General features: G+C 40.3%; 1 protein-coding gene across 4 annotated transcripts in view; it reads right to left on the bottom strand.

Annotated features, from left to right (window-relative positions):
* Window positions 1-534: 534 nt before the first annotated feature.
* SKA1 (spindle and kinetochore associated complex subunit 1) overlaps window positions 535-13433 on the bottom strand; it is a 78456-nt gene continuing 65557 nt past the window's right edge. For all 4 annotated transcript variants that reach the window (XM_069219242.1, XM_069219238.1, XM_069219241.1 and 1 more), the window contains exon 7: window positions 535-2786. In XM_069219242.1, coding sequence (XP_069075343.1) covers window positions 2638-2786 — 149 coding nt within the window. In that variant the 3' untranslated portion in view covers window positions 535-2637. The remainder of the gene's footprint in view (window positions 2787-13433) is intronic.

Raw genomic sequence — 13433 nt, 5'->3', positions numbered from 1 at the left:
AACACATTTCCCCATATTGAAACTTTGCCTCATCAAGGGAGACCCCTCCACCTCTAGATCAAACTAGTCTCATCAGTCAACAACTTACTGGTACACAATCACATTTTAACCTACCTCCTTTGAACCTCCTCTCCATCAGGGCCCGAACGGAGCACAATGGAAAGCAGGGAACGAATATCCTTAAGGCCAAAAGCTCAAGAACAAGAATTCCATACAAATTGCATAGGCACGAGACAACCATCATTTACTGCTGTTTTAAAAGTGCTTTTATTTGAAACTACATTTGGAGAGGTTTCAGCAATCTTTGCACAGCAACGGGTGTGCCAAATGGCAAGAAGATCATGATATTTAACACTGCTGACATCTGTTTGCACAGGATCGGATCACTGTTCCCAGCTGTACTGCGCATGTCAGTCACAAGTTCAGAGCCTTTTACTGCTCAGGCTTTTGTACTGCTTTTTAGATCAAAACAACAAGATAAGGACTCCAGATAAATCCAATACTGCATCCTTGCATTGAAACGACAACCATATCTTATGTTGTTTTAAAGTGTTTTTATTTACTTTAATGCTGGGACTGCACATGGAAAGGTTTTAGCAATGCTGCACAGTAAATCATTACTACTCCACTTGGCCAAAGGGCTCATCTAAATGGTGAGAAGACCAGGACACTAGCTGCTGTCGACTAACTTTTTTGCACAAGCACCTTGTCCTGGATCGGACTACTGCTGCCAGCTGGAGTGTGCACGCTATTTACAAACTAAAAAGCCTTTTTATCGTATATTCTCTTTGACTGTTTTTGGTATTTTTTGTATTTTGCATATTGTAATAATTTTAACTAATCGCACAATAAAGAACATTCATTCATTCAACTCATCTTAAACATCTACACTAAGTATATCTCATGTGCCACCAGCTATTTCGCTTTGGGAGAATTAGCTAATTTGATTGCCTAAACCCTTTGGAACATTCTGGAACTTTTAGCCACACCACATGGCAGGGACCCCAGACTAGATACTTTTGGGCAGTGTGAGAAGCATACTCCAGGAGAGGACCCAGTGGCACCTGGATCAGAATCCCAATGTCGCCCTCCTACATATACCCATTGACTTTGACACCAACAAATCGAAATAAAATAGTACTGATACACTTAGGATTGGTAATCATAGAAGAAGAGATATCGCCAGAAATTCACAGAATAGAGGCTCACCTGGTTTATAGGAATGGGCCCAAGACATGGATCATTCGCGGGAGGATCCAATATACATCTCTGGGCTATCTGCAAAAGCACACAAATCTATGACAAGTGGATGGATTATCCTGGATTTGTGAGTAAATGCCATGCTGACAAAGGAGTTGCAACTTACAATTAATTAGATGAGATGATTTTTCTAGTGCATTACTGACTTATTTTAGAATGCAAGTGTTAATGTGTTGCCCCTATTGTAATGTGGACATTTGTGAATAAAAAGCCTACAAAAATGTATTATAAAAAATAACTGAACAGATGACTTAACTGATGTGTTTTGTACCACGGATGTACCCAACAGTGAATTAGTGTTTGTCAATGATATTCCTTGTTAGAAGGGTAGCACAGCTACACTGTGAGGCTGGTTATCATTCCCCCACTGCCCAAACTCAAATATGTCAGTTATTGAGAAGAAATTGGAGGCACTTGCCAGAAAGGTGCATTTACTAAATGATTTTGATTAACCAGTGGGAAGAACCCAACATTGATGAAATAGTGAACAAAGAACATAACTTCTCATTTGGACTCCGTTATGCTAAGAATCTATTTTCTAGCCAAGCCATGCATTATATATGTGTACTTGCCCATAATTGAACTTCATAATTTAAGCATGGTGGGCTTCAGCTGGATGTCAATCATGTTAGCAGGGCACGAGAACTCATTAATATAGAAATATTCTTTCTCTACAGATCTAGTCCTTTGCTAGTAATAGTGGACCATTATGTTAATCTTTAAATTACCATGGACTAGTCTACCCGTTATCTGATGCATGACTGATCTTGCTCATTTTCAATTCTAGTAGTTGGGTGCCATTGTTATGCATGTGCTGCTTGCATTTAAAATCCCAACTAGTTTAGCATCATCTGCTACGCTGGATACAGGTCTCCCCCATCAATATCTCAATCAGGAGTGTCAAAATGTGACACTCCAGACCTGAAATCACACCAGTTTTCAGGATCAAAATTTACTTCAGCAATTACCTATCTAGATTAATTAATTACTAATGCATCCCATGTTAATAGCTGGAAACCCTTTCTGTGATAAACATTTAAAAATGAAAATCAACCCAATACTGCACAATGTGGAGCTCTATTACATTTTTCACAACACTATTTCTTAGCATTAAAATGACCCTGATTTTGACCTAGATAAGTATACATGCAAATATTATCCTTAAATCATTTAAAACACATATAGTTTTTGATTATATGAGACATAAAGGTGGATCCAACTTCAGAAATTAAATAATTTTAACAAACAAGGGAAACTGCACTCCAGTAGTCAGCATAGTACAGTTAAGTAAATGAACAATAGCAGTTTTTGTCAAGCACTCATTACTAAACCTGTGCTAAGAGAGTTTGTATCAATGAAAGTCTTGTAAATCTGGACCTAAAAAATAGTATAACGGACAATTCCTTTTCCGCGGACTTCCCGCAGGCGCTGACAGTGGCGCAAAATGTTCAACATTCCATGAAATCGCTTGTCAACCTTCAGCTGGGTGAACTCTTTAATATCTTGATCAACGATGAAATATTGACCTGAGAAAAAAGGCAAGGAATCTCATTTAATAACATCCCAGAAATTAAAGAAACACAAAAGAAATGGTCATGTTTAACTACTGTGATTTGAGAAATTCAGCTTGGTGCACATCACGACTGCAAGGCAATGGATGCAAAGTTGGGGACTGCAAGAACGTGTCACTATAATAAAAGTTGCAGCGGACCTTCCAGACAAACTTTGCTCTTGCCCAATGTGGAGCCTTCCTGACAACCTACGCTCATGCTCAATATGGAATAAGTTTGAGGACTATATTAAAACATGAAAATTATGGCATCTCGACTAGACAATAATCAACCTGCTTAATAACGCTATTTAGATGGACAGCGAATAATTTTGTAAAAGTGAGAATTAGGTGCTCTAAAGCTGATCTTAGAAGATTATGTTGCAATTGTATCTAGGGATTTATTTTATAGGGACAACTACCTGTGCTAAAATGTTCTGCATCAGGTTTCCAAAGGGCTCTTTTTCTTCCGTTCATTCATTGTATATATGTGGTATATAGAGCAAACCTAGGCAAAAGACAGAGGAGCAGTATAGAAGATCTAAGGCAACAATACAGTAAATGTATGAAACAAGTAAACGAATGACTGGAGATGTAGCTTGGCTCTAAGAACAGAAGTGGACTTCATTGTGATGTAGAGTACTTTAAAGAGGTGCATCTTCAGCCCTTTAAAAAATTGGGGCAGAGTTGAGAGTGTCCTAGTGGACATGGGGATATTGTTCCAGATTAAGGGTGTACAGTGAAAAAGACCTGTTGCCTTATTTAATTTTTGTACTTCTTTGCCTCCAGTTTGATGGGGTCGTGGCTACTTCTCAGCAAGACAGTTGTGCAGTGCTGCTAGTAACGACTTTCTGCAGTTGATTTTGAAGATAGTGCAGACCAGCAAGGGAAGTCAGCCACTAAGGAGTCTAGCAAACCATGAAGCAGAGCAATATCACCATCCAGATGCAGGCAGCAGTTCTGATGTCACTATCTGGGAAGATCTTTTTTCCTTAGGGAGAGCTGGTACCATTTAGTCTTTTTTGTTTTGGATATGTGTACCCGAAGAATGAAGACTGTGTCCCGGGTGAGTCACAGGGCCAGATGTACGTAGGGAATGGTTGGCGATTACCAAATATCTTATTTTTGCGACTGGCTATTTGGTAATCGCAAACACAAATATACTAAAGTGTGTTCAACACTAGTTTGTGATTCCCAGTGGGTCGCAAATAGATGGACCATATTAACATTCATGAGGTAGGTCTCAGTTTGCGAACCATTGGGAATGGCAAAAATCACAGGGATGGTGGCCTGCTAGGGTCAGCACACCACCATGTCTGTGATCGCTTTTCAATAAAGCATTTTTTTTTTTTTAAATACAGCCCATTGTCCTTAGAGGAGAAGGGGTTGCATTTCAAAAAGAAATATGAAAAGATTTCTTTTCATTTTTTTTAAGAGTAGGCAGTGGTCTGTGAGGCCACTGCCGGCTATTAAAAAAATATTTTACCAAACATTCTTAAAGGGGAAGGAGTCCTTTGAGGACCCCTTCCGATTTGCAAATGGGTTACCACCAACTAGAAGTTGGTGGTAAAATGCGAATATTTTGTGACTGCGTTTCGGTCGCAAAACATTCATACATAGCACTGCGATTCGGTATTAGGAAGGGATGCCCTAAACACACCCGTTCTTATTATCGATTCGCAAACCCAACTTGTGATTCTGTAATAGAGTACTAAATCGTCAATAGGGCTTGGTACATACCACAAGCCATTTTTCTGGTCGCAAACGGCCCGGTTCTGTGAATCGGCCCGTTTGTGACCAGAAAAATCCTTCATACATCTGGCCCCCAGGGTCTTGGTTTTGGATGAAAGCTGGGAATATAATACATCCAAGCTCAATGTTGTTAAAACAGATTTTAACTAGCTGTTGTTTGTTTGTGGCAGACAACGGGAATTTAGTTTTGGTGCAGTTCAGCCACAGGTCTGGATGAGGACACATAGGTTAGAGAGGTTCTGGATGTGGCGATGCCAACACGAATGAGCATAGGTAAAAGGAGAACAAGTGAAGGGAATTCCCAGTGAATCCCATACAAGGCTTCAGAATGGGGATGAGTTGATCAACCATGTCAGAAGTGGGTGAGAGATCCAGCAATATCAGGAGATAGGGGTCCAAAGGCCAGGGGGTGTCATCTATGATTTGTAAAGTAGCTGTCTTACTGCTACAGCTTGGCCTGATGACGGATTAATAGTCGTGCAGGAGATGGTGGGTGTTGATGTAATCTTGGAGTTCTGGATAAGCTGCTTGTTTGATGATCTGGCCAATGAAGAGAAGGTGCGTGTCTGAAGATTTTCATAATTTTGATCTTTGTATTTTATCAATTTGATTTAAGAATCAATTTTATGTGAATTCTATGCTAACGTGTGTTTCAAGGTATTTGCATAAAGTAGAACAATTGTAAATTAAAATACTTAAAAATAATTAAGTATTTAATCAAAATTACTGAAACTCTCAGTAGCTTGGAGGGCGACTGCTCTTGATGACAACCATCACTATATTGACTGGAAAACATTCCAGTAGCTTCCAAATATATTTTTTACTCAAAGTTACCTTGTGCGAAAGCAGAGTTTATTGAAACCTGCATACAGTGCAAATCAACCAATTTATTTTTCTGATTTTAGAATGCATCATGGAAACAAAGAAATGGAATACCAAATAAATGAAGATGATGTAAATGAAAGCGTCAACACATAGCATCACAATGTGGAATATGGTAACAAGAAATACTAATAAAAGTGATATAAATAATAGTATGTGGCTGACAAAAAGAGAGTGGATGCTACCTTCTAAATCAAACACAAATCCCTTTCATTCCTACTGTTATTCAGTGATCACACTACATTCAGTAGTGGTAAAGCACATAGTATAGATGTAGGCAAATATCTCTGGAGTATAGCATAACTCGTTAATGCGTCAAAAGTCATTTACTACAGGAGAATGACGGAGGGTGTCAGACCATCAGAATAGTAAAACAGGAGAGTTCATTAAAGATAATTTTCAGGAAGTCTAAACGGTCCTTCTAGACCGGTCTAGAACAGATCTAGAAACTATGGGCCTGATTAAAAGTTTGACAGACAGATGTCACGGATATTATGTCCTTCTTATTACAAGTGTATTACATCCTGAAGCACTTGTAATAAAGCAACAGGGATATCCGTCACTTATCTGACAGAGTACATGTTAGCTTAACTCTCAATCAGGCATTATACCTGCAGTTATTCTGTTGCTATTGGTCAAGTGTTCAAGGTGTTCTTTTCTTCAGGAGTAAGGTATCATGCTTCCTCCAGATGGTGTTACCATTTTTGATGTGTTTTAAATGATGGTATGTTATATATTTAGCGATTCTCCGAAACCATAACCATGTCCCACAGGCATGCACAGAAAACTTGCTGGTCGATTGCCAGTCAGACAGGATAATCTAGACTCTCAGCGTCAACTTCAGATCCAGTAACTTCATATCTGTGTTACTGATTGGGGTAAAGATTGGCGTTTTTTTACATTTCCCAAACATACTGTAAATGGGTCAAAAGTTATGTAGACATCAAAAATGTTGTTGATATATTTGTGAATATCTGCCCACAGTTGGTAAGGATACTGACAATGAAAGAGCATATGTATTAGATCACCCCACTAAAACTGCAATTTCAGCAAGTGTCGGTAAGGAGGATTTACACTTTTTGAAGCTTAGATGAGGTCCAAAAAGAAATACGTACAACTAACAAGCAAGGCTGTGCTATTTATGGAATAAGTTTTGATTGAAATAGTAAGTATCTGATGCTCTACCTGAAGTGTTTCAGCTCTCAGTTTTGAGTGAGTGAGTACGGGAAAGTCAGAGGTGTGGCATATGGAGATCATATTGTCTTGTCTCTTTCTGACTTAAGAAGTTAGGTAGGTGTTGGTCATGCATGCAACAGACCTTTGACAGAGCTATTTCGAACTTCAAGAAAATAAAACAGCTATCCAGATCATACAGCAACTACTTTTGTGCATAAGTTTGAGGCATCATGAAGGGCCAAGGACCTTGGTGTTTATTTTTCCACAAAGACATTAAACACGATTTACATATGTTCCTTCCAAGTTTAGCCTTTAATAGTAGGGGAGTCGAAACTGTGCAGGCAAACATCTGATGGGAGAGAGTAAGTTGCATTTTGAAGCTAGTTATGTGGATATACTTTTATTGTGGACTACTATGTCTCAATCTTCAGCCCAGCTGGGCAGGAAGAGGATTCTGATAGGAATTGATATCTGCCTTGTCAAATTAGAAAGGCTATTTGATATTTATAGAGTCTTACAGGAAGCATACCAGCTAAGTACTTCACCCTCATGGTAATCATGGTCTCCGCTCTGCCCTCCCCCCCCCCCCCCACGAGATGTATTTTGGTAACTATTCCACCAGTAGCGCAGCAATTTAATTCAGATTATACTTTTCATTGTAGAGAGCTGATTTTCTAAACTAACAATTAAGCCAAATTCCCAAATACTAAGTATTTGGATTGCCAGCTGTCAGGTGTTACCTAATACATTGTGGGTGCAGGCAAACTTCAGAGGCCAAATCTCAGTCTTATCTCTGTTTAGGATTAATCCTGACCTTTCTGTATATTTATGGATATTGTCAAAAATCACTGGAAACGCTTTGCAAGCCTGCACAGTGAGCCCATATAGGCAGCCATTTCGTAGGTGCCGCTCCCTGCGTTGAACACTACTAATCTAGCATCCTTTCAAAGTATTTCCAGTAAGGGTTGAATGGATAAGAGAACCACCAAAGATGACGAGACAGCCTTGTCTGGCGCCTTGGTCTAATTTAAATGTGTGTATATGGTTTTTCTAGTTGTTTCTTATTCAGTTCAGGTATCATTACTAAGTCAATGCTTTCCGAAATTATTGTGCATTCGTCAGTGTTTGCTGCTTGGGATGGGGAGTAGAGAGAGGATGACATAAAAGTATCTAAAGACACTGGCAATATTGTCCGCTTTTGGATGAATTTGGTTAACTTTTTCTTTAACCACCAAGATGTTCAGTGTGTTTGTTTTGTACTCAAGGAACATCTCTTCTCACTCTATCACAGCAGTATAACTTTTTGGAAATTTACCCAAAAGTGTGCTTGTACTCATACTTAAGATCAATGAACACCCTTAGTGAGGCATTATCATTTATATGGAGACTTCCTTGTTCAGTTTCCTTGATCTTTTTGTCAAGGTTATGCACTTTAGTATTCAATTCTTTTTTCTTATCTCTTGTACTCTCAATTGAAATGTCACATACTATGGCAATTAGTTTTCTATCAGGAATCGGGAAACCGCATTTTAATCTGGGTGAGGAGTGTGCATTTTGTAGTAATTTTTCATGTCCCTATATATATTTATCTATGTTTGCAACTGTATATGATAATAATGACATATGTGCCTGTTCTAACACTAAAATCAGTTGTATATAAATATATTACACAATAGGTAAGTGGACACTGTCAATCAGAATGTAGTTAATCTTGGAACTGGTAGGCCTGGCCGTATGCTTAAGCAAGATGGCATCTTGATTTGGAGCCCACGGCCACCTACAGAAGAATCTGAAAAACGTTCTAGCTACATTGGTATGATCTGTAAACTACAGTAACGGTGGCCTAGGTGGCAGAATCGAATACTACAGCCGACAGACCAGAAAAGGGCGGGTCACAGCTCTAATGTAAGATTACCCCTCACTTTCTTTGGCCCACACTAAAGGGCAAATTAAAAAATGGAAGGGTGGGTGACCGCCTGATGGAAGATGTAAGCGCTGTGGAGCCCCGGTGCGGCGGGTGATCTGGGGGCGTCGGAGCCACTGAAAGAGAAGCTCTCGACAGAAGCTGGGCTTAGTGAGGGCGAAAGTTGGAATACCTGCTAGGACACAAAGGTCTACAAGGAGCGCTGGGTGGGGGAGAGGCTCTTGGGAAGGCCGGCCCGGGAGCAGGATTTTCCAGCAAGGAAAGTATTATCCATCTTGTGGATGGAGATCCTCCCATATATCTGACAGGCCTGTAGCTCTTATGAAGGTAAATCAGTGGAATCCTCTTACTCGTGTTGCCTTTTGGTGTTGAGTCTGACTACATTTATCATGCATTATTAAATTAAAATTGCTTCTTGTTACTAAACGTGTTTCGGCCAGCGCGTCCCCATATCCATTCTATTCAAGTGTTCCAGGGTATTTGTTTGTAAAGTTAGGGGTAGTTATATTGGAATTACTTTAATCTTTTCACCATTCTATTACTCACCAAAGGCAGCGTACCAGCCCAGCAGGTATACCCAATAAATGGGCACTTGTTACCTACAGGTGTGTTTTTTGCAAGATTGTAATGTGTGGGTTATGTCTGGTGATAAAGCACAACACTATACTTCTTTTGAGTTTATTGTCCAGATCATTCACATTCCACTATTCAAAAAGCCCTCTAATGCCATGATTTTTGTCCTTCTGTAGTCCAATCTCTCCATTCTGTATGTGATCTCCGCCTTTTAAGCATTATGATAAAACCCTGTTCCCAATTCTGTTATGTAACAACTCGTCTTTCAAAGCCACCCCCAACAGCTTCTTGCAGCGAGATTGAAACTACCCGCCGTCTAATGCACAAGACACTTGTCTTCCCCTCATACCTTGCTAATGTACACAAACCAATTTGTTTAGATATTGTAAAGTAGTCAACAGACGCCTTGTTACTGTGGTATTGATATGTGTAACTCTTGTGACCTCTCTCCTTTTTTTGCACACATGTCCAGTTTGTTCATGTCGCAGCATCATGTGCCATAGAGTTACCAGACAGCAGGGCCATGCCTCCTTCCCCTGAGACATTGCACATGTTCCAGCTGTAGATGGGTTTGTATGCTTTGTTTCTGATTGTTTGTCTCCCCTATATAATTCTGTGTGAATTTGTTCATTTAGCCTTATTTTGCGGTATCTTTTCTCTCTCCAGATCAGCGCCCCACCCTGACCAGGACTTCCATCCATTGTTGATTCATGTCACAGCTGGGAATCAGGCTCCAGGTTGCTAGTTAAGTCTGTCTTCTTCTTCCCACCTTCCGTCACCTGTCAAGCCAGTTCCACACTTCCTTGATGGAGGTGAAGAAACTAGGATTTCCTCTCCAGCATAATGTGTAGTTTGGCTGGGAACAGCATCATCAGATATCTCTCTTCCGCAGTTTCTTCTTCACAGCATCTAACGTTTTACTTTTGGCTTGGACTCCATGAGAACAGTCTGGGAATATGGAGATCTGAGTATTTTCAAAGTGAATAGGCCCACTCATTCCGGCCACCCCCACAATGCCATCTGGATCTCTGACACTGAGGACTCTGGCAATTACTGCTCTTGGACTTGCCCCCAGTTTAGACAGAGGACAAAGAGCACTGTGCTCTCAAGCGGGATGTTTTCTGCCACCAAAGCCTTTATAAAGGATTGAGTTGATGACCGCTCTACTTTCTCAGGTAAACCAAAATTTTTAAAAATGAAAAATGTATCTATTGTGAAAGCCAGGAACCAAAAGGTACTACCTGCTAGTGTTTAAAAAGATTGTGACATTTCCAATATGATATAAATCTTGATCATGGGACTATCAGTTCTATATTGAACTTTTTCTCTGCCCTTTTCATAACATCATAACAACAGAGGATGTCAACTGCTGACGCTATTCGTCAAGAAAATGGACTAACGAGCCGAAGGAAAGGACCACTGCACACTGAAACAGCATACACTTCTGAAGTTAAATGGAGTTTTCCAGGAGGGTCACTTGGTTTCAATAACAAAGGTTCTTTCCATGGTTAAGACTCTCTCAGCACTGACAACGAGAGAAGGTAAACTGCACAGCATAGTTGTCTCTACAGTGAATAGTCCCATGGCTGATGTTATGTAGATTATTTTTCTTTGAGAGGCACTTCAGTGCTTGTCTTCAGACTATCCTCTCAAGTAATACTCCCCTCGAACATTCATCAAAGAGTCTTTCATTCATTGTTTTTTATGTTTACCTTCCTCTACAGTTGCAGGAGAGAGAAGTGATTGCATGAGAGTGGAACAACAGTGCATCCACTGGCTACTGCACCACTTTTAGGGTGCCTTTCGTGGCCTCAGCATCATAGCCAAAGTCAGTACCTCATCTGGAGAGCACAACAGGGTTCTAATCCTCATCCATGACTAGATCGCCTGGGCTATAGTAGAATGGCTCCTAAACCTTAGGGCCGTTAATGGCAGCACCTTGAACTAAGCAGAGGTCCTAAAGCAAAATCAAGAAAGATGAAACAAATGGCCCCTCAACATTAAAACAGATACCTCTGAAGTTCAGTTTGGAGTACCCTGCCATCTACCGCAGGAGCAGCAGTGACTTTTATGCAGAACCCCAAAAAGTTTCAGAACTGGTCACATCAAGGATAGAGGCAGAAGGATATTTTCTCCTCTGGAACTAAATTTGCTCATGCACTGCCTGTCGAGTCACTCTGTACCCTGTTACATGGTACTCGCTAGTACCTATTCTCATTGTGGCCTGCCAGCTGAAGTGGGCCCAGCAGAACTCTTAACATGTTGTTTGCTGAGCTCTTCTTGTCAGCCTTTGAGGCTAACTCTTTTCTCATCTTGTTGCAGGTCTTACAGTCCTCCATGGTGTCAAAGTCTGGAAAGCAGGTCATGTACACTTTCCGGTCACCCATTGTAAATATTTTCACACAGCAGGAAGAGCATCTGTCAGAGACAGACCACAAAGGTAAAAATTTCAAAATATATTCTGGGAGCGCTAATATGTATGGAGATATTCCACAGTTCATGAATATCTGAGAAAGTCCCATGAAGGAGAACTCCGTAATTTAATCTAGGTGTAGAGTCCATAGTTAGCCACCTGGCCAATGAGATGCATTGTCCTACTGCACTTCATAGTCCTCACACTCTTGTAAGGGCCATATTCATTAGTGTAGACCTTCTCATACTACATCGAAAAGCTCCATAATGCCATCCTGATTCTGATCAGCAGGAGAACAGGGAGCCAAAATAAATACTAACTGTAGAATTTTAGGTTGCTCTTCTAGTTTTGGATACTGAGCCATTGGCATAAAATGGAACCAAGAAGCCCTAGAAGTAGAAAATGTATGGTGACCCTATCAGGGGCAGAAATCACCCATTATCTTGTAAAGAGATTCTAAGAAATAAGTTGACACTTTGGCCATTGGTAGCTGTGAACTGGTGACCCTGTGGGTGGAGGAGAGTCCCCGCCTAGTTCCTGGGCATAAGTTTTCTCTTTCTCAGTATCTATGTAGCTCTAGTTGTCTTAGATCTCCAGAGAGCACACCTTCTTCCTCTGGGTCCTACTGGTCTACTTTATGTTAAGATGTACTCTGACTTCAAAATGATATTTATGCTTGTAACCCTTAGGAAAATACATTGCTGACCCATCAAACCGTTGCTTCTTCAGTCTTACACTGTATCATCACTAAAAACTACTTCCTGCTACTTTAGGGATGCATCTCTTTTCCTCTTCCCAGCAATTTGTGCATTACTCTAGGTTTTCAGTGCCAAAATATCTTAAAGGAACTAGACCAGTATGTCTTTCTCTCAGCAGTCTCGTGCTCCTTGTCCTTCCATGAACTGGAGCCTCTTCTCTTGATCTTAGAGCTTCTCACTTGTCTCCTGGATTGTCACAATTACTTAGGCTGCTCCTCGACTGCAGCCTTTGCTTCTACTCTTGAGCTGACAAGCCTTTAAACTGTCCTGGAATGTCTGGAGGTTAAAGGTACTTGTTGGGATTTATTCTTCAGTAAGAATTTCTTTCTGCCCTTATCACCACTGCAGTATTTCAAGATGTGCACTTAAATGGGAACTCTACTCAATGACATATTTTAAGTTACATGAAGTACACAGTTGTATATAACAGACACCGCAGGAGCAATAATATTCTTCCTGCAGAGCATTAGTATCTCTTTTTTCTTCCAAAGGTCAGTGATGGATCCCACATTGTAGAACTCTCTATACATCATAAATTATACTCTTAGCAGGAGACACCATAGACAATGACATCAACATGATAAATATCAGATAGAGCTGAACACCACACTCATCGCATTATAAGGAAGCTGCATAGATATCATCATGAGCAATATGTCAACAACTTTATGTGAACTCATTATAGATTATATAAGGTGTGCACATAAGGCTGTAGACAGCAATGTAATAATCAGCAAGGGTGTTGTTAATGGAACGTGTCTGAGCTAATGTTTAGGGATATTTTTTCTGTTTCCAGGTGAGGAGGTCAATGACAAGGTGTTTTTAGTAATAAACAATGCGGTTGTTAACTAGGTAGAACCCTTCATTAACAAAGGAGTTGTAGTTGAGGGCCATAGCTGAGAGGAAGTCTGAGTCAAAGCAGAGGTTGTTTTCTGAGCGGTCAAATGATGGGTTCGTCAACAAGGTGTTCAGTTATTGACAGACCAGCCCCTCAATCCCTCCACCAACTGACCAGAAGAGGCAGAGAACATGTTTTATGAAGATAAAAGAAATGCAGGTCATTTAACACGAGCAGATATCACAGTATTCAGAGGAAGCTCAGAACGTTGAACCTTTCATCCCTAGTCACAGCAAATTTCAAATGTT

Source organism: Pleurodeles waltl, chromosome 1_1, assembly GCF_031143425.1.
Source record: "Pleurodeles waltl isolate 20211129_DDA chromosome 1_1, aPleWal1.hap1.20221129, whole genome shotgun sequence".
Taxonomy (NCBI): Eukaryota; Metazoa; Chordata; class Amphibia; order Caudata; family Salamandridae; genus Pleurodeles; species Pleurodeles waltl.
Note: the sequence above shows the minus strand (reverse complement) of the source record. Positions and strands in the feature narration are given on the sequence as shown.